Source organism: Trematomus bernacchii, unplaced genomic scaffold (genome assembly GCF_902827165.1).
Source record: "Trematomus bernacchii unplaced genomic scaffold, fTreBer1.1, whole genome shotgun sequence".
NCBI lineage: Eukaryota > Metazoa > Chordata > Actinopteri > Perciformes > Nototheniidae > Trematomus > Trematomus bernacchii.
Window position 1 is genome coordinate 9,034,467 of NW_022987567.1, and position 22,050 is coordinate 9,056,516.

At 40.8% G+C, this 22,050-nt stretch overlaps 1 protein-coding gene across 2 annotated transcripts; it reads right to left on the reverse strand.

Annotated features, from left to right (window-relative positions):
- Window positions 1-255: 255 nt before the first annotated feature.
- Window positions 256-19,322, reverse strand: LOC117478896 (excitatory amino acid transporter 1-like). Of its 2 annotated transcripts, none has more exons than XM_034125834.1 (10): window positions 19,228-19,322; window positions 16,756-16,898; window positions 15,946-16,083; window positions 10,944-11,148; window positions 10,439-10,481; window positions 9,025-9,305; window positions 7,659-7,892; window positions 3,258-3,452; window positions 2,220-2,354; window positions 256-1,120 (listed from the first exon to the last, which is right to left on the reverse strand). In XM_034125834.1, exons 2-10 carry the CDS (start codon window positions 16,892-16,894, stop codon window positions 910-912), a joined length of 1,581 nt encoding a protein of 526 aa, XP_033981725.1. In that variant the 5' UTR covers window positions 16,895-16,898; window positions 19,228-19,322; the 3' UTR covers window positions 256-909. The 2 variants fall into 2 exon arrangements, with proteins under 2 accessions (XP_033981725.1, XP_033981726.1); XM_034125835.1 differs by having other exon boundaries at window positions 16,756-16,895; window positions 19,228-19,279.
- Between the last annotated feature and the right edge of the window lie 2,728 nt (window positions 19,323-22,050).

The following is a 22,050-nucleotide window of genomic DNA, read 5'->3' on the forward strand; positions in this document are numbered from 1 at the left end:
AAGAACTTTTAACTATATCAATTCCCTTAACTTCTTATTTTATCATTGTCAAGCTGGCAAGTCGGTATCAATCCAAATGTATAATGTAAGCCTTGTAGTCCTTCGGAGGAGAATCATATTCACTTCTCCTTCAGAGACCATACAACATGATATTATGTTCAGAAAAGAAAGCAATTATTTAGGAAATATCGTTTGCGTTTGTAATCTACCAAAATGATCCCGGACATTTGAAATAAAAACGAAAACAGTCAGTAATTATTTTTGTATTTTATTTCACTAAACTTCGTTATAATAAACAAAAAGTATAGGTCACCATTTTCTCAGAGAGACTTCAATATCCGCGTCACACATTCATATTGAAATCAGAAGCGTTAACAAGCATTAAATCACCCAACATATTCACTGTCATATCTACAGAAAATTAGCAATGTTGGTAAAAAATTCAGCCACACACACACACATACACATAGGCACGCACACACGCACACACCCACACCACACCACACCACACCACACCACACCACACCACACACACACACCACACACCACACCACACACACACACATTGCATTCTTGTTATAACCTGTAATAAAAACCACAATATTAACTTATGTTGTGACGATAAAGAGACATTTTTATTTAAGTTGAGCTATGTCCTGGTGACAAAATGCTTATTTTAATGCAGTGTTTAAATCTGTCACATGTATCTAAATCTACCTTCACCTCAATCACTACATGTTATATGAAGATAAAATATTAAAGTAGTAAACATACAAATCAGAAATGAACGTGATGCAGGACTAGATAATAAAGGAACGTTAACAAATGTGTGAAATAATGTCAGCAACGTTATGGTGGAAACATCATCTAGCAATCAGGTCTCTATCCCTTCAAACAGAACCATGTGACCTACATGTTGGATTCACTGTGAGCACGTTTGTCATTTTCAAAATCACTATCCTGGGAGATGAGCTTGTAAGGTTTCTTCCTCTCTTTCTCCTCCAGCACGGAGTTCCCCATCTCCACGTCTTTGCTGCGGAGCTCATGTCGAGACAGAAACTCTACGATACCCGCTCCGATCGAATCCCCCAAAACATTGGTGGTGGTCCGCAGACGGTCCCTGAACACAGAGATGGCAAAAGTACACACATGCTTTACTCAAGTAGAAGTACAGATACTCGTGTTTAAAAATACTCTGGTGAAAGTAGAAGTACTGACTAAACTTCTTTACTCAAGTAAAAGTAAAGAGGGCTTTGAAATGTACTTCAGTAAAAAGTACCCATAACTAGCAGCTGTTTTAAAGAGTACCTGACCTCCCTTTATATTAATAGAACAATAATGTCATTGTTAGCTAATGAATGTTTCCATGCTGAACAACGGCAACATGACAACGTTTTCATTGGTCCCTCTTCTTTAGAGAAGACCAGGAAATGATGGATACACGGATCGTGTTCAAATCAATAGGCACGCAATGACTCTAAATAATAAGGATCACGCCACCAAACACACATTCAAACTAAAGGAACCAGCCTGTTTGGAAAATGTGAGAAGTAGAAAGTACAGGTATTTGGGTTCAACATGTAAGAAGTAGAAAGTACAGGTATTTGTGTTCAACATGTAAGAAGTCAAAGTAAAAAGTCGTCAGAAAAATAAGTAGTGGAGTAAAGTACTGATACCAGAAACATGTACTTAAGTACAGTAACAAAGTATTTGTACTCCACTACTTCCCACCTCTGGGAACAACTCTTTGCAATGAGAGCTCTGTCTGAACGGTTTTATTCTGGTACATTGATTTGAATACTGAGCTTGGACACCTAGCACTTTTCTTCTGAAAGTGAACCCTGATTCAAGTGACAATCCTGCCCTAGAACCACAGAGACTTCCAACATTAAACGCTGCTCTTCCCTCTGTCTTCATGCTGGAAGGCTTTGACAGACGTTCAGATTTGGTGCATCCTAGTTAAAGGAGGGAACGATTTCTTTCCTATTACCCCAGTTAGCTGAGTAATTTCTGGGAGAGGGTATTCTAATTGAAATGATTAATTTGGGAAACCTAATTATGTTTCTATGTTAAAACTCATCGCAAAAAATATTCAATACAAAAGGGAAGAAGTGGAACGAGACCCCTGAGAGAGAGAAGTGTGTCACTGGGTGGTAGTAGAGACGGTTCTGACCTTAAAACATTCATCATGTCAGTGAAAGTTACACACAGATACTCACAAGAACCAATCGACCGCAATGATGAGAGTGATGTCATCAGTAGGAAGTCCAACAGAGGTCAAAACAATCACCATGGTGACCAGTCCGGCCTGAGGGATGCCTGCCGCTCCAATGCTGGCCGCAGTGGCTGTGATACTGGATTCAAGAGAAGAGAAACTATTCTATATCTGCATTTCTCTTATTGATAACCAGAGGTGGAGAAGTACTCAGATCATGTACTTGAGTAAAAGTAGAAGTACGCAGGTCTTGTACTTGAGTAAAAGTAGAAGTACTCAGGTCTTGTACTTCAGTAAAAGTAGAAGTACTCAGATCTTGTACTTGAGTAAAAGTAGAAATACGCAGGTCTTGTACTTGAGTAAAAGTAGAAGTACGCAGATCTTGTACTTGAGTAAAAGTAGAAGTACTCAGATCTTGAGTAAAAGTATAAGTACTCAGATCTTGAGTAAAAGTAGAAGTACTCAGATCTTGTTCTTGAGTAAAAGTAGAAGTACTCAGGTCGTGTACTTGAGTAAAAGTAGAAGTACTCAGATCTTGTACTTGAGTAAAAGTAGAAGTACTCAGATCTTGTACTTGAGTAAAAGTAGAAGTACCAGAGTGTAGGAATACTCTGTTACAGTAAAAGTCCTGCATTCAAAATGTTCCTCAAGTGAAAGTAGAAAAGTATTCTCATCAAAATATAGTGAAAGTAGCGACAGTAAAAGTAGTCACTGTGCAGATTGGTCCATTTCAGAATAATATATATGATATGTTTTATAATGATTGATCATGAAAGTGTTCTCAAAGCTGGTAAAGGTGCAGCTAGTTTGAATGACTTTGTATACTGCAGGGTAGCTTGTGGATTTACTCCAGGTGGAACTAAAGTCTGATTCAACACTTGATTATATTTCACATCATTCATCCACATCTGTAAAGTAACTAAAGGGATTAAATACATGCAGTGGAGTACAAGTACACCATGTACCTCTGAACTGTAGTGGAGTAAAAGTACACAGTAGCAGAAAATGGAAATAACAGCGTCTGCCATTTCCACTTCCCTACCTGATGGTGAGGATCTGACCAAAGTTCATCTCCACGTTGTTGACCTGGGCTATAAAGATGGCCGCCAGCGCCTCATAAAGCGCCGTTCCATCCATATTGATCGTGGCTCCCACCGGCAGCACGAAGCGTGTGATTCTCTTGTCAATTTTGTTGTTCTCCTCCAGACATTTAAAGGTGACAGGCAGGGTTGCAGAGCTGAGCCATGAAAACAAATGGAAACAGGTTAAAAACACACTCAGAATCAGTTTTATTTCCACAGGTTTACACATACGAGAGATTTGCTGTAGTATTTATAGTAAATCGGGTTTTTTTCTGTTCTTGTACATATCATATTCTATTTACACGTATATTGACTTTTTGCACTACTTTTTATTTTGTATTTTATTATATATGTTGCTTTGTTGGAGGAGCTCAGGTCAGGAGAATTTCATTGCCATTTCTACACTGAAGCTTATGAGCATATGACAATACAACCTTTGAATCTTTGAATCTAATAAGTGGTGCATACAGAGACACGGGACATATACTTCGTAATAAATCATAATAATACATTGGATTTTTCTGCTAATGCTCAAAGAAGCTTGACATAAAATCAGAACAGACACAGTACAAAGAAAACAACAGTAGTCCTAATCCTAGTGCGAGTAAAGTGTGTTGTTGATCAGAGTTTGAAAGAGAGTGAGTTTTGAGAGATGTTTTTAAGGATTCAAGAGTGTTGGCCTTTCCTTTCTTAAATTGTTAGGTCCAAAGATTGATAGTCAGTGACTGGGTGTTTCTCAATGTCGAGGAAAGCTGCTCCAGAGCCACTATTTCAAGGATGCTACGTCATCGAGTCCTGCCGAAGGACTGTTCAAATGTCCAGGGCCGTTTCTCAATCGCGAGGATGCTGGCTTGGTAGCACAGCCGAGCCGAGGCAAGAATACTTCCTGGCATTCGGAAAACGAAGAGTGGAACAGGCTAGCAAGTGTGCAGGTGTGCGTCATATGAGAGGCCCCGCCTTACATCTTCCGCCACAGATTTGGGGAAATTAGTCCATGCGCAAAGCATTGTGGGGATTTTAAGGACGCGAAGTCTACCCATGTGCAGCCTCGAAATTTCCCCCAAACCAAGGACGCGGCCTCTGTGGAATTCCAAGTATGCTGGAGATTGGAACAGTCCTTCGGCGGCACTCGATGACGTAGCATCCTTGAAATATTGGCTTAGAAGCCAATATCCTCGCGATTGAGAAACGGCCCAGGATACTTGGAATTCTACCGAGGCCGGCGTCCTTTCGTTGCGGGAAATTTCGAGGCTGCACATGTGTATCCTCCGCGGTCTTAAAATCCCCACAATGCTTTGCGTACGGACCAATTTCCATAATCTTTGGCGGAAAATGTAAGGCGGGGCCTCTCATATGACGCACACCTGATTCTTGCCTCGCTTCTGAAGGACCTGACTCGGAAGACATGTGCTACCAAGGAAGCGTCCTCGACATTGAGAAACACCCAGTGTTTACCTCGTACACTTTATTTTAATCTCAATCCCATTTCGTTATTTATTCATATTATAGCACATTTAAAACCACCTCAGTTGACCAAAGTGCTGTGCAGGGAACAAATACAAGATAACACAAAGGAGTAAAATAATAAAACAAGAATTATAAGCAAGATAAAAAGCACAATAACTAGAGACATATAAAAACACATACACATATCAAAATGTTATTAACTTTTCAAACTAAGCCTTTTATCCTCATTCAAATGCATTCAGCATGTACTCTAAAGATCACCATTTAGTCTAGAGAGGACATGAAGCGTAACATCTTCAAAGTGAACTCGCTGCATGACCGTGAATGAACCAAAGGCTTCAAACAGCTCAGTGCCGGAGACTGAGATCTAAATTAAATGATTCTTTCTCTTTGCCATGTTCTGCTTGCTGGTACCTGAGGAGTGAAAGGCCCGAGCCAGGGGGTGTTTCTTAATGTCGAGGAAGGCTGCTCCAGAGCCACTATTTCAATCATACTACGTCATCGAGTGCCGCCGAAGGACTGTTCCAATGTCCAGCATACTTGGAATTCTACCGAGGCCGGTGTACTTCGTAGCGAGACATTTCGAGGCTGCACATGTGTAGACTCCGTGGTCTTAAAATCCCCACAATGCTTTGCGCACGGAGCAATTTCCAAATCTTTGGCGGAAATAGCGCTCCATTTAAGGCGGGGCCTCTCATATGACGCACACCTGTTAGCCTGTTCCACAATTCTTTGTTTTCCGAGGCTAGGAAGGATTCTTGCCTCGCGCTTCTGAAGCAAGTGACTCGGAAGACATGTGCTACCAAGCAAGCGTCCTCGACATTGAGAAACGGCCAGAGTCTTGCTCGCTCTCTCGGTGGAAGGATCTGTGTTTGAGAGCAGCTACCTGACCTATATGCTTTTGTTTCCCTTCCTCTTCCACACAGCGGCGTGCGTTGAAAGCTTCACCATTCACTTTGAATGGGGTGACGTCACTTTTCACCGAACTGCATTGTGGGAAGCGAAGTGGAGCTTTGCTGGCGTGGGTCGCTGCAGAAGTTGAGCAATGTCCAACTTTTGAAGCCTCGGCAGAAGCGTCAGCCAATCGAATCATATGCCAGTACAAGCTCTAGCCAATCAAACCGCTGCTTGTGTGTCAGGGGCCGGAGATTCATGTGATTGGTTGTTGGTCGAGTTTCAGACACGCCCGCCGGCAAGCTTCAACGCACGCCGCTGTGTGGACGGGCCGTTAGTTTGGCATTCAACACCTTGCACCACACCACGTTCACACACCCACACCTACACTACTGATACTACTGATTAACACATTCCATTGTGGTGGCTCTTTTGTTTAGTTAAGTTTAGTTATTATAATAAATATCGTTCCTTAAACCGTGTCCTTTCCCACGTTCTTTGTTATGGCCAAGAGCCAGGCCATGACAAAAGGCCTGTTTCTAACTTTAGACTGAGCTTCTTTGTGCTAAAAACTACTCTAGAGACGCTACCTAACAAACTCTAAACAAGCAGCGCTGTTTAAGATAAAAGCAACTTGTCTCACAAGCTGCATCCAAAATGTCAGTAAGCGCCAACAGCTCTAATGCTTCTGTATTTCTGTCACATGCTGGTTGCCTCAGGCTAAAGCTAACATGAGTTATGTACAGACTGGATATACGTTTGTTTGCACAGTAAGAGTCTCTGCATAACTCTCATTTAAGGTCACATCCACAGTGTTTAGTGAATCCACGGATACGTTCTGTGGTGACTATGATTCTTTATTTGCTAGAGCTTGTTGTGAACTTAGTGTATGCATTTCATGTGTTCATTTAAATCCACTAAGTTGGTGTTTTTGTGTTTTGTATAAGGCTAAAATAGTAGTAATCTACTTTTTAATCATACATTGGTAGCAAATTAGACAGACATCGTTGAATCTCATTTTTCTGTAGCTGAACAGTGATTGTTTGATTGGTCAAAATGAATCAGCACCTGCTTTAAACATCCCTCTCCCTGTAGCTCCTGTGCTGTGTGTTTTTGCTGGTCAGTTAATGCGGAGAATTGCTGGAAAGGCCAGAGGTCCTGCACTAGTAGATAGTACCAAGATCTGACCACATACAACAGAAAATACCAACACTTTATACACTCAAAAGCAAGAAAAGGGGAAGGTCTCAGCGAGGCAAACAGGAAGTGTTGGCCAGATTGTGAAATTTGCATATGTTCAAACCAATGGTCGAAAAGAGAGCCTTTCTGTCTGTTCTAAGGAAGTGAGAATTAGAGACTAGATGTGGATTCAAACCACGGGAGAATCAAACCAGAGAAGATAGTTATACTTAAAGGGGACCTATCATGCAAAATGCACTTTTGTACGTCTTGTATACATGAATATGTGTCCCCGGTGTTCCAGGGAACTCACCAAGTGTCAGAAAACACAACCCTCTCTATTTTCCTCCATACCCAAATCTCTAAAAAAGGGGCTGCAACGGATCTGATAAAAACTGATCCAGATTTGAACACTGTCCTGACGTCAGGACGGTGGCGCTACGGCTATTGGGCCAACTCCACCAATCAGGAGGAGACAGCCACGGCCATTGCCGTTCGAAAGCGCTGGAGACGCTGTAGTACATATGCCAGGCCTGTAGGTGGTGCTGTTCTCACAGAATCTGCCCTTGCTAAAACAGATCTAAAAAATGTCAAATTGAGCGAAATGAGGCATGGCTAAAATGCATGATCTGTTTGGTATTTTGAAAAAAAAAAAGTATAAATATGCCTTATATAGGTATGGTCCTACACTATATTATTCAAATATAGCATGATAGGTCCACTTTAAATGAGACTTAATGATACATACTCCGCTGGGTGGAGTCCTATCTGGAGTGCTACATCTGTATACTACAACAGAGGTGAGGTAGTGTTGGACTCACCTGGAGGATGTTCCCAGGGCGGTGACCAGAGCTTGCAGGATGCCAGCGATGAAGGTGAAGGGGTTTTGCCGAGTGATAACAAAATAAAGAGTGGGAAGAATAAGAACTCCGTGGATTAGTAACCCGATTATCACCGTGATGGTATACATCCCCAGCTGGCCGCCCATCTGAGTCAGATCATCCATCTCCACGATCTTTCCTGCGATCAGGAACAGGATCCCGATAGGAGCGTACCTGAGAGAGGAAGAGCGAGGAAGATGATGGTGACATTTTTATTCAACAGGAAACACCTCTCACCAGAGATGGCACAAGTACACACGTCCTTTACTCAAGTAGAAGTACAGATACTGGTGTTTAAAAATACTCTGGTAAAAGTAGAAGTACTGACTAAACTTCTTTACTCAAGTAAAAGTAAAGAGGGCTTTGAAATGTACTTAAAGGGGACCTATCATGCAAAATGCACTTTTGTACGTCTTTTATACATGAATATGTGTCCCCGGTGTTCCAGGGAACTCACCAAGTGTCAGAAAACACAACCCTCTCTATTTTCCTCCATACCCAAATCTCTAAAAAAGGGGCTGCAACGGATCTGATAAAAACTGATCCAGATTTGAACACTGTCCTGACGTCAGGACGGTGGCGCTACGGCTATTGGGCCAACTCCACCAATCAGGAGGAGACAGCCACGGCCATTGCCGTTCGAAAGCGCTGGAGACGCTGTAGTACATATGCCAGGCCTGTAGGTGGTGCTGTTCTCACTGAATCTGCCAAGAGCTAGAAATTGTCAAATTGAGCAAAATGAGGCATGGCTAAAATGCATGATCTGTTTGGTATTTTGAAAAAAAAAAAGTATAAATATGCCTTATATAGGTATGGTCCTACACTATATTATTCAAATATAGCATGATAGGTCCACTTTAAGAGAAAGTACCCATAACTAGCAGCTGTTTTAAAGAGTACCTGACCTCCCTTTATATTAATAGTACAATAATGTCATTGTTAGCTAATGAATGTTTCCATGCTGAACAACGGCAACATGACAACGTTTTCATTGGTCCCTCTTCTTTAGAGAAGACCAGGAAATGATGGATACACGGATCGTGTTCAAATCAATAGGCACGCAATGACTCTAAATAATAATGATCATGCCACCAAACACACATTCAAACTAAAGGAACCAGCCTGTTTGGAAAATGTGAGAAGTAGAAAGTACAGGTATTTGTATTCAAAATGTAAGAAGTCAAAGTAAAAAGTCGTCAGAAAAATAAGTAGTGGAGTAAAGTACTGATACCAGAAAAACGTACTTAAGTACAGTAACAAAGTATTTGTACTCCACTACTTCCTGCCTCTCACAGTGAACTTTTACCACATGATGATGGCCACCAGGCGCATGATGGCTTCATTCAGGGCGTCGAAGAAGTCCCTGAGGATCTGGCCCTGCTCCTTCATGTTGCCAATTATCAAACCAAAGCACACGGAAAAGACCACCAGCCCGAGAGCGTTGACCCCGTTGACCTGGCCCGGCACCGGGATCGCTTCCTCTCTGGAGATCTCCATCACCTCCTGGGTCGCATTGGTGGAGTTGAAGAGGGTTTCGTTCACCGTCATCGTCACAGTGACAACCCGCTTTCCATACTTGGTTTTGAACTGGAGAAAGGAGAGAATCAAAGGTCACCTATTATGCAAAATCGTAGAAGATGTGAGTATTTCCTGCAGCTGATGAATATCCATCCATGTCCTTTAAGAAAGACCATAAATAAGACTAAACGCTCCAGAGTAATCAAATTAATTGACGTTTGGTGTCTTCCAGGTCACAATACCCTTTCACAATGAAAGCCCTAAAACTCAACAACATAGCATGCTTCTTAGCTTAAAGGTCACCTATTGTGCAAAATCCCCTTTTTCCTGTAAATGTTTCTGGAATCAGTACTTTACTCCACTACTTATTTTTCTGACGACTTTTTACTTTGACTTCTTACATTTTGAACTCAAATACCTGTACTTTCTACTTTTTACATTTTGAACCCAAATACCTGTACTTTCTACTTCTTACATGTTGAACACAAATACCTGTACTTTCTACTTCTTACATGTTGAACACAAATACCTGTACTTTCTACTTCTTACATGTTGAACACAAATACCTGTACTTTCTACTTCTTACATGTTGAACACAAATACCTGTACTTTCTACTTCTTACATTTTCCTTTAGTTTGAATGTGTGTTTGGTGGCGTGATCATTATTATTTAGAGTCATTGCGTGCCTATTGATTTGAACACGATCCGTGTATCCATCATTTCCTGGTCTTCTCTAAAGAAGAGGGACCAATGAAAACGTTGTCATGTTGCCGTTGTTCAGCATGGAAACATTCATTAGCTAACAATGACATTATTGTTCTATTAATATAAAGGGAGGTCAGGTACTCTTTAAAACAGCTGCTAGTTATGGGTACTTTTTACTGAAGTACATTTCAAAGCCCTCTTTACTTTTACTTGAGTAAAGAAGTTTAGTCAGTACTTCTACTTTCACCAGAGTATTTTTAAACATGAGTATCTGTACTTCTATTTGAGTAAAGGATGTGTGTACTTTTGCCATCTCTGCTAAAAACAAACCAGTGGCTCTGGATGGTCAGGCTTGGAAAACATGAACAACGGGGGTCAGTAAAAGGCCAAAATGTCTACACACTCGACCTCTTAAACATCTGTTATCTTGTGGGTGACATCAACACTGCACGACTTTCTGAGACCTCATTTAGTTTAACACCCATATAAAGCTCACCTGCTGGGTGCAGGCCTGGACCAGGTTTGGAGGAAACATGTTTCTGGAAAGAGAAATAACAGAGTTGTTAAGAGACGATGTTGTCCACTCTGTGAATCAGAATCAGAATACCTTTATTAGTCCCACAGAGGGGACATTTACATTGTCACAGCAGAAAAGAGCCAAAGACAGCTTAATGTTAACTAAGAAGCATGCATACAAAAATATTAACGATGAAAAAAGTTACACAATTTACAAAAAACACATCCTACACAGTTTGAGGAGCGGGCGACCTGTTTCCTGTAGTTATTGAATTGGTCAGTTTTATTATTATGCCGCTGTGTTTATTGTATTTTTGTAACTTTTGTAACAATCCCAAATACAGTAACAAAGATATATAAAAATATACATACATACACAGACACATTTATTCATGTGCACACATTTAGACGTAAATAAAAGCAATCAATACAAAATAACAGTCACTTCAACAACTTTGAGAAATGTGCATCTTATCTTTTCTCACCTGATCAGATCTAAGAAGGCGTCCGCAGGACTGACTTGCTCGATCTTTTGCTGCTTTCCAAACTCCGCTTTGGATCCTTTCCCGGGGTGAATGATGAGGACAACGATGATCCCGGTGAAGACTGCGATGAAGGTCGTGGTCATGTAATAAATCAAGGCTCTCATGCCCATCTTTCCTGACGCTTTGCTGTCCAACGCTGCCATTCCTAGAGGACAGGGTTAATACAGAGAATTATTAAGACATGTAAGAATATACAGTTTTATCTCTCCAATGTGGTTATTTTGAACCAGTAGGCAGATTATTTTTTTTGTTATGCTTCCACCAGTATCACTGTTCCATCACTGTACCCTGTATGCAAGGGCTGGTTTGCCTTCGCTAACTGTACGGAGGCCATACTTGCCAACCCTCCCGATTTTCGCGGGAGACTCCCGATTTCATTGCCCTCTCCCGGTTTCCTCCCGGGGTCATATTTCTGCCGCATTTCTCCCTATTTCTGACAAAATCAGATTTACTCAGGACTGTTTCCACTCGGACTTTAATACAGCTACACCATTGATTGGTTTCCATGGTAGCGCGTCTCTTTAGTAGCGCGCGCAACCGAAAGTCTGAGAGGGTGAGGAAGAACAACAGAACAATTCTACCCTCTTTCCTGTAAAATACAGGTCCAGCCCACACATATGCTACACGGTGCTACAGGCCGCAAGGCAGTGCACTTACAACTACAAGAAGCATGTTAATGTTAAACTAATACAGCTCCGGCGATCCACTAGCACCACCCCCCCCGCGGTGGTTTTGGAAATGCTCCCGATTTCTGATGTCTCAAGGTTGGCAAGTATGACGGAGGCTCAGTCACTGGTACATTTTTATATACAAAGCCATGTTAGGGAAACTTCCATCCTACATCTGCTCCCTGATCTCACGGCGAATTGTAAGTGGCTACTGCCTGAGATCGCATGCTGTGGTTTTATTAAATGTGCCAACTGCTAGGACTGTCTTAGGGAAGATAGCATTTAGATGCGCAGCTCCACTGTCTTGGAATAGTCTGCAATTAAAATGGAAACTGAGCAATCTGGTGCCACTAAATGTTTTTAAAGCTCGGTTGGATGCTACTCAATCGGAAGCTGTTGGTACCTGTGCATGTGGATAGTTATGTAAATTGTAATCCCTGTAATGATACTGTATGATGTCCTTTTTGTTGTTCTGTCTATGTTTTTATGTTTCATGTGGAACCTACTTGAGCAGGTCTCACTTGAAAAAGAGATCAATGATCTCAATGGGATACACCTGGATAAATAAAGGTTTGAAATTGAAATGAAAACCAGGTGTTATGGAAAGAATAAATGCAATATATGAGGAGAAAATACTCTCTTTTTCTGCTTATCGTTGCATTTAGTTAGAGAGCCTGAATAGAAATAAGAACATGTTTAAAACAACAATCGTCTTCTTCAAATCCATCCCATCAAAGGGGATTTAAAGGTCCCTTGTCATGGCCATTTCTACTGATCATATTTCCATTGTTGAGGTCTACTAGAATAGATTTATATTGTGCAATTTTCCAAACTCACATTGGTTTCTCATACAGCATCTCTGTATAGTATGTGTATTCACTCTCTGTGCTAAACGGCTTGTTGGAGCTCCTGCCCCCCCCCCCCCCCTCCCTATGAGCCCAGTGTGCTCTGATTGGTCGGGACGTTGAGAGGCTCGTTGCTGCGAGCGGACAGGTTTCCGGGTCGGCGATACAGCGAGAACAAGCGAAACTCATCCTGAGCACACACAAACACTCACAGCCGAAGTAAAAACAATAAGTGTGGCTTGATATTGAGTAAGAAAAAGGTTTCTAACGCTGTGAGAATGGGTCTGCGGAGAGCATTTCTCCACCATCCCAACTCGTCTATTACCAGCGTTCAGGGAGCTCTATGCAAGTCAATGGGGACTCCCTGTTAGTTAGCCAAGGGATCCTGGTGTGTGAGGTGCTCCAAGGATTGGTCCATTTGGGCCAATCCGGTCATTTGTTGTTGATTTGGGTGTTCACACGTCACTGAACCCAGGAAGTAAACAATGGAAAATGAGAAATGTCCAACGAGGCGTTCTGGGGCAGCATAGACAGGTCTTTTCTGTGTTAGAGTTTTACTCGCTACAGGGTGTACTTTGAGGGTTTGTGACTCTGCAGACCGTTTACATGCAGAAGCTACATAACACACAAGGGGACGGGTAATAACCGGAAAAGCATGACATGGGACCTTTAAGACATGTACAAATATACAGCTTTCTCTCTCCAATATTGTTATTTTGAACCAGTAGGTTTCTTTCTTTTTGTTATGCTTCCACCAGGTTTTATGGAAAGAATAAATGCAATATATGAGGAGAAAATATGTGAAAAGCAGCTTTAAAAACTCTCTTTTTCTGCTTATCGTTGCATTTTGTTTGAGAGCGTGAATAGAAATAAGAATATGTTTAAAACAACAATCGTCTTCTTCAAATCCATCCCATCAAAGGGGATTTAAAACCAACAAATCAGACGTTTAAAATGTCTAATGGTAATCAAAGCTGCGGAATACACTGTAATAAACCAAACATGGGATAAACACGCTATGAATATTTAAAAAGTACTTTTTGTTTAGATTTTTTATCAATTTTTTTAATTTATATTTGAGATGTTTACATTTTGGATTCATAAAGTACTTCTTATCTTATTATGAATATTGAACAGTGTTTGATATTGAATAGTGAAAGTGAGATGGTGTACGGGAGCATTTCAAGTCTGGACTGATGACTGATGGGCGACTGAATGTAGGCTTAATGAGAGGAAACGTTTTATACGGGAATGTTAGAAGCGTGTACTGTACATCGACCTCTTTTGACACCAGCAAGAAAGAGGAGGAGATGAGAGCAAAGATGAGGGAGTGGTGAAGGAAGAGGGGACGAGATACTCCGAGATGACAGAAGACTGACAGCTGAATTCAAAACCACGCCGTACAGCTGGCTTTTCAAGATCTTTCCATCTTTTCCGACCTCGCTCCTGTCTTTCTGTTTCCTTCTCTCTTTTTCTCTCCTTCCCTCCCCTTTTTGTAACTCAACTCAACATCCAAGCCTGGTTTTTCTATTTGCCGTTAATGCAGCTCTGGTTAACTTTTACTCAGTGTAATTAGAGCTCCGCCAGGCAATTTCGTACATCTGCTACTTTGACATTTTCCTAATTTGTGGTGGGAACACATACAAAAGTGTTTGAGAGCAGCTGCTGGGAACCAGGAGATTAGACCTGAGGACGGAGCACCTTGTGTAATTAAATGGGAATGAAAGTGTTCTCTGTAACTGAGTCAGTGGGAAGTTCTTCATCACCCAGCTGGGCAGAGGTCAGCCTCCTCAGTCACTACTGACCTCCCCCTGAACCAGCTCGGAAAAAAACGAAAGTTTATCTGAGACGCTGTTTCACAATTTGACCAAACATTGATTTCCAGGCATTTTCAGAACATGAAACCAACAGGATAAATAAAAAAGTCTAACTGATTTCCAGAGTTTTATATGCAGAGAATAGTATAAGTCCTCTATGGCCCTTTCTCATTTCTCTAACTCCCCTCCTCGACTCCCCTCCTCGACTCCTATCCTCGTGTCTTAGTCCCGTCCACAGGAGATGAGAGCGGAGGAGTCGAGGAGGGGTAATTAGTGAAATGAGAAAGGGCCTATGTCATGTCTTTATTTTTTATTTTGTCATTTTCAACCTATAGTTAGAGCTGGTTTCAGTTGCTATGCTTACCAGTCACTTTTACGCTGCTATGGACATTTTTACACTCTCATTTGTACATCATCTCTTTTTTATATATATATATCCTGCTTACTTGAAGTAAACGGTTATTTTGAGTTTTTTTTGTAAATTATTGAGTGTTCTTGAATTTTAATATGTGTTTTTTTTAGACCTCGGGACTGTGGGAAACAGTATTTCGATCTTTCTGTGTGTACAAACATATTTTGAGATTGACAATAAAGTTGACTGTGACTCCCTTTCCCATGCCACCCGTCCCTCCCCCTTCCCATGCACCCATCTTGCCATTTCACAGAAAATCCTACCTGATGTTTGTTAGCAATCGTCTGAGTTCATCCATCTATTATATTATATATATTATAGCATAACAATTTGTCCACATCCAAATACAATCATACTTTTTCTTTTTGTTCCCCATAACATTTCATCTGTTTAAACTGAATTGAGATTGACTCCTAATAATCTACAAATGCACCAAGGTGTGCATATATGTACAATCTTAATTTACATGAATGATATAACCAGATCAGCAGCTCTTTGAATAGTCCCTAATGTTCCCCCCTTAGCCTTATTAGCAGAAGTGATTGATAGCTCTGAGATTAGTAGGTCATGGAAGGATGATATCCATTGCTTAAAGGGTCCCATGTCATGCTTTTCTGGTTCTTACCCGTCCCCTTGTGTGTTATGAAGGTTTCTCTGCATGTAAACGGTCTGCAGAGTCACAAACCCTCAAAGTACACCCTGTAGCGAGTAAAACTCTAACACAGAAAAGACCTGTCTATGCTGCCCCAGAACGCCTCGTTGGACATTTGTCTTTTTCAATTTTTTTCTTCCGGGAACCAAGTGATGTAACGACGACCCCTCCGTGGATTGGTCAAAATGGACCAATCCGTGGAGCCGTTACGTTACGTCCGTGGAGCCGTTACGTTAAGTCCGTGGATTGGTCCAAATTGGAGCTCCAACAAGCCGTTTAGTACAAAGAGTGAATACACATACTATACAGAGATGCTGTATGAGAAACCAATGTGAGTTTGGAACATTGCACAATATAAATCTATTTTAGTAGACCTCAACAATGGAAATATGATCAGTAGAAATGGCCATGACATGGGACCTTTAATAAATAAAGTATGTGGGGGTTTCCATCGTATTCCAATTATTTTTTTGGCTGACTGGAGGGAAACTGAATCCAGAGCAAAGTGAAGTGCACAGCAGTGACCTGTATGATGCAATGTGTGTTACCTGTTATCAGACTGGAGACCAGTAAGGGGAGAACGAGCATCTGGAGCATTCTCATCAACAGCTCTCCGGGGAAAGAGAAGTACTTCACTTCTCGATAGGTCATCTTATACGGACGGAGCGCGAATCCCAGAATGATACCTGCAGAGAGAGAGAGAGTAAGGAGTCTTTGATGCATTGACAAGTCAGTGTTGTTAACGTAATGCAGACACAGACTGTAACAGGTCTCAGACGTTTGCATTAAAGGTCTCCTATTATACTATTTGTAGGCATATATTATAGATCTCAGATATATAAAAACATGTCTATGAAGTGTTTTGCTCAAAATACCAAACAGATCACCCATTCTAGCCATGCCTCATACCCCTCTATTTCAGCCCTGTTACTAAAGTGCTGATTCTAATAGAAGTATGGAGCTCAAAAAAGGTTTACCAATAGGTGAGTATACTTTTTTTATTTCCTGCTTCTTTACACATACTCTCTCCAGTACAGGTTAGCTCTGAGTGTTAGCGATGCTAATGTCAACACAGACCATATTACGTCCAAAACACGTCACGCATGGTTTCTGATAGCAACGTTTCTGATAGGGCCGTGGGTGTAAAGCCCGCCCACATTTCAGATATTACATCATATCGGACGCAAATCTGGATCAGCTCTGTTGTTCCCCCGTTTTTAGAGATTTGGATACGGAGGAAAAGAGAGAGGGTTTTATTTTCTGACGCTGCGTGAGTTCCCTGACACACCGGGGACACATCTTGCAAAAAGTGCATTTTGCATAATAGAGGACCTTTAATATTGCAGAGGGATACACACCAACGACAACTGCTGCCACTGTGAAGAGAACAAAGGCGTTCTTCTTGAAGAAAGCCTGGACGTTCTCTTTGGAGATCTCCTCCACTTTCCTCTTGGCCTTCATCGTCCGGATGTGAATGCCTTCTCTGAAGCGCTGCATCCTGCTGTGAGAAAGACATGCACATCAGTTCATACTGGCAACAAGCAGATACAACAATAACAACAGAGGTGGGAAGTATGGAGTACAAATACTTCGTTACTGTACTCAAGTAAATTTTTCTGGTATCAGTACTTTACTCCACTACTTATTTTTCTGATGACTTTTAACTTTGACTTCTTACATTTTGAACCCTAATACCTGTACTTTCTACTTCTTACATGTTGAACACAAATACCTGTACTTTCTACTTCTCACATTTTCCAAACAGGCTGGTTCCTTTAGTTTGAATGTGTGTTTGGTGGCGTGATCATTATTATTTAGAGTCATTGCGTGCCTATTGATTTGAACACGATCCGTGTATCCATCATTTCCTGGTCTTCTCTAAAGAAGAGGGACCAATGAAAACGTTGTCATGTTGCCGTTGTTCAGCATGGAAACATTCATTAGCTAATAATGACATTATTGTTCTATTAATATAGACAAGGCAATCATATTAAAACATTATGCATCCTCTTGACCTTTAGATACATTCAGATCCTTACGGCCCGTCCACACGGCGGCGTGCGTTGAAGCTTGCCGGTGGGGGGGGCTGAAACTCGACCAACAACCAATCACATGAATCTCCCGCCCCGGACACACAAGCACGCGGTTTGATTGGCTAGAGCTTGTACTGGCATATGATTCGATTGGCTGACGCTTCCGCCGAAGCTTCAAAAGTTGAACATTGCTCAACTTTTGCAGCGAGCAACGCTTCTGAAGCTACGCTTCGCTCCCACAATGCAGTTCGGCGAAACGTGACGTCACCCCATTCAAAGTGAATGGGCAGAAGCGTTGAAGCTTCAACGCACGCCGCCGTGTGGACGGGCCGTTAATGAAGGGCCTCCATATGTTTTTAAACACATGCTGTCTGGACATAAATATATAGGATATCTCCTCCAATGGAAGGCCTGACAGCATCCGTCGCAACCAATGAGTGATAATTGTGCTGTGAGCCTTTTTTCCAAAGCAATGCAATACAGGTTTTGGCGTAGAGCAAGCTGAGGTCTATAAATACTTGAGTAAAAGTAGAAGTACTCAGATCTTGTGCTTGAGTAAAAGTAGAAGTGCTCAGATCTTGTGCTTGAGTAAAAGTAGAAGTGCTCAGATCTTGTACTTGAGTAAAAGTAGAAGTACTCAGATCGTGTACTTGAGTAAAGTAGAAGTACTCAGATATTGTACTTGAGTAAAGTAGAAGTACTCAGATCTTGTACTTGAGTAAAAGTAGAAGTACTCAGATCTTGTACTTGAGTAAAAGCAGAAGTACTCAGATCTTGTACTTTAGTAAAAGTAGAAGTACTCAGGTCTTGTACTTGTAGTAAAAGTAGAAGTACTCAGATCTTGTACTTGAGTAAAAGTAGAAGTACTCAGATCTTGTACTTGAGTAAAAGTAGAAGTACTCAGGTCTTATACTTGAGTAAAAGTAGAAGTACTCAGATCTTGTACTTGAGTAAAAGTAGAAGTACTCAGATCTTGTACTTGAGTAAAAGTAGAAGTACTCAGATCTTCTACTTGACTAAAAGTAGAAGTACTCAGATCATGTACTTGAGTAAAAGTAGAAGTACTCAGATCTTGTACTTGAGTAAAAGTAGAAGTACTCAGATGTTGTACTTGAGTAAAAGTAGAAGTACCAGAGTGTAGGAATACTCTGTCACAGTAAAAGTCCTGCATTCAAAATGTTCCTCAAGTGAAAGTATAAAAGTATTCTCATCAAAATATAGTTAAAGTAGCGACAGTAAAAGTAGTCATTGTGCAGATTGGTCCATTTCAGAATAATATATATGATATGTTTTATAATGATTGATCATGAAAGTGTTCTCAAAGCTGGTAAAGGTGCAGCTAGTTTGAATGACTTTGTATACTGCAGGGTAGCTTGTGGATTTACTCCAGGTGGAACTAAAGTCTGATTTAACACTTGATTATATTTCACATCATTCATCCACATCTGTAAAGTAACTAAAGGTATAAATACATGTAGTGGAGTAAAAGTACACCATGTACCTCTGAACTGTAGTGGAGTAGAAGTACACAGTAGCATAACATGAAATACTCAAGTAAAGTACAAGTACCTCAAAATTGTACTTAGGTACTGTAGAGTAAATGCACTTAGTTACTTTACACCTCTGTCTATTTTTGCACACCTTCTTGTACTTCTTAGACTCATATTTATTTCCTTTCTATTCAAATAATCAACTATGTGATCAAAATAAGATGAACCCAGGTAAAAGCTGCATGTCACCCCTTCGTACCTCAAAACATTTAAAGCACAACAGAATGAAAGCGTATTAATCACAAACCTCTTCAGGTGTGTGTGAGTTCTTCAGATCTGCAGGAAGATGGAGGATGGAGCTCCAACAGGAAGAGTGTGTGGAGGAATCAAAGTGAGTCTCATGGATCTATGGTGATTGGAAACAGGGAGGGAAGACATCCAGGAGAGAGAGAGAGAGAGAGAGAGAGAGAGAGAGGAGAGAGAGAGAGAGAGAGAGAGAGGGGAGGGAATTAGAAAATGGTCCTCCCACAATAACACTGTTAGCCCTGTGACACAGTTTCAGGTGAAGCCCAGATGTCAAAACTTTGTTGAGAGTTGTTACAGAAATCATCAGACAGTTATTATGGAGCGGTCCATATTAGATTAGATTAGATTCCTTTATTGTCACTACACACAGTACAGCGAAATTCCAAGCATTCCCGATGGTGCATAAGTGTCATTTTGACAATACAAGCTAAAACTTTTAATATATAAAGTGACTATAAATTGGACCTATGATACATTGAACAGTACGCTTACAAAACAATACATTACCATACAAATACAAGAACAATACGGTCAAGGCAGTAAAAAGTGTAAACAAGTCAATAAGTAAGTTATTGTAAATTGATAATTACAAAACTAAAAATAAATATAGAGAGCAAGACATCTTCCTCAGCTCTCCTCATCCTCACTTTCCTTTTTCCTCATCTCCTCCTGATTAAGTAGAGTCTGTACCTTATACCTTATACAGACACATATTGTGTATATCATAAACCAATAAGCAGGTTTAACTGATACACATCAGCTCACTGGGGACGTGTTATAGTTTGAGGTTATTCCGCAGAGTAAATGACACACCACAATTAGCTGAAGAAGTAGAGCTTGTACTGTATAAAGTGACCTCACTGTATGGGAAATATTCCCTGGTGAAGATGAATATAATTAGTGAAGAATACCCCTCAAATCAGGTCATAAAGCCTCGTACAAACACTATTCCCTACTCTGTGTTACACCAATGAATGAATCATTTCTGTAAGTGATTGAAACGTCTCAGAAATGTACTTGTGTTAGTTCTTCAGTAGAGAATAGTATAGTGTAGACCCTTAAATTAATCTTTCAGTCTGCATATCTAAAGAGGACATAAGATGCTCCTTTTCAGGTGGAAATCAGTATGTAGTATCTCTACTTTAAAGAGTCCTCTCCTGCTGATGTTCAGGTGTATATCAGTATGTAGTGTCTCTACTTTAAAGAGTCCTCTCCTGCTGATGTTCAGGTGTATATCAGTATGTAGTGTCTCTACTTTAAAGAGTCCTCTCCTGCTGATGTTCAGGTGTATATCAGTATGTAGTGTCTCTACTTTAAAGAGTCCTCTCCTGCTGATGTGCAGGTATATATCAGTATGTAGTGTCTCTACTTTAAAGAGTCCTCTCCTGCTGATGTTCAGGTGTATATCAGTATGTAGTGTCTCTACTTTAAAGAGTCCTCTCCTGCTGATGTTCAGGTGTATATCAGTATGTAGTGTCTCTACTTTAAAGAGTCCTCTCCTGCTGATGTTCAGGTGTATATCAGTATTTAGTGTCTCTACTTTAAAGAGTCCTCTCCTGCTGATGTTCAGGTGTATATCAGTATGTAGTGTCTCTACTTTAAAGAGTCCTCTCCTGCTGATGTTCAGGTGTATATCAGTATTCAGTGTCTCTGGGACATGTCTCCATGCTTTAATGTTCAAAAAGGTCTTTATTTTTCTCATACTGCCTGTGCTTTCTTGTGTGTTGGAGAGAAACACAGGGATTGTGAATACCTTACCCTAGTAGCAGCTACAAAAATGTCAAAAATACAGAAAACAGACACAGTTAGCAGAAGTCAAAGTGAGGACTAGGATTTTTCAAAAAAACAAAACGATGTATATCTCCCCAAAAATAACTCAAATCCCACTAAAAGTCCAAGTGTGTGGTGTGGCTGTATCTGAAGAAGCACTGTAGCCCTCTGCCATGATGAGCAAGAGCTATGTGGAAGATTTAAGAATTACAGACACAAAACCAAAAACACCACAAACATAGTGAGGTGAAAAAAAAAAACCTGGGGTTGGTTTTCACCCTTTAATCTGGGGAGGAGGCGTCAGGTGTGAATCTTGTAAGCTGATGATTAAATAACGGGTATTTTTCACCCAACGTTTTTTGATATGTGACAGTAAGACAGGTGTACATATTGAAATAGATTATGGCTAAATTCCATCGAGCTGCCTCAGTTTCAGTGTCCTGGTGTTGGCTCACCATCTCTCTGTCCTGACACTTGAACTGAACAAAGTCATTAATGTAATAAGTATTGCTTGAGCCTCTCCTGCTGTGAATAAAATGTCTGCTTTAAAAAGATGTATATCAGGGCACATTAGTCAGCATAACCTCACGAAAACAAATGTAAGATGTCACAGTAAGTTCATCCAGGTCTTAAGAAGCAGCATCATAAACCTGCATATGACTCTTAAAACTCTTGAAACCAGATGGAGGTGTTGTAACGCCTCAGCAACAGCCCTCTTTTCTTAAATACTGTGAATTCCTAAAAGTGTCTTTTATGTCATTTTGTCTCAGACTGAAACTGTTTTTTTGGACACTGTTTTTCCAGTTTGTGGTCAAAAGCATGTGATCAATGTTGCAAGTAAGGAAGTGGAACTAGGGTGCAGTTTGCAGTATGCCATTATCAACCCTATAGGCTGTGATAATAACACATGTGCTGCTCTGCTTCATGCTGTCCATCATTGTTGTGTTCAGGTACAGAGTAATTTACACCAGTCAAACCAAGGCCCAATATTTCTTCATCATATATTAGTTTCACAGAGTAAGAGGCTTAAAGCCCCTCTACTTCTGCTTTTTAC

Coding starts and splice junctions, on each gene's coding strand:
- LOC117478896 (XM_034125834.1), bottom strand. CDS start 16,894: ATGCAGCGCTTCAGAGAAGGCATTCACATCCGGACGATGAAGGCCAAG. Junction 9,306..10,438: donor TCCAGGCCTGCACCCAGCAG/GTGAGCTTTATA, acceptor TCCTTTCTCCAG/TTCAAAACCAAGTATGGAAA. Junction 3,453..7,658: donor GCCCTGGGAACATCCTCCAG/GTGAGTCCAACA, acceptor TTCATGGCTCAG/CTCTGCAACCCTGCCTGTCA.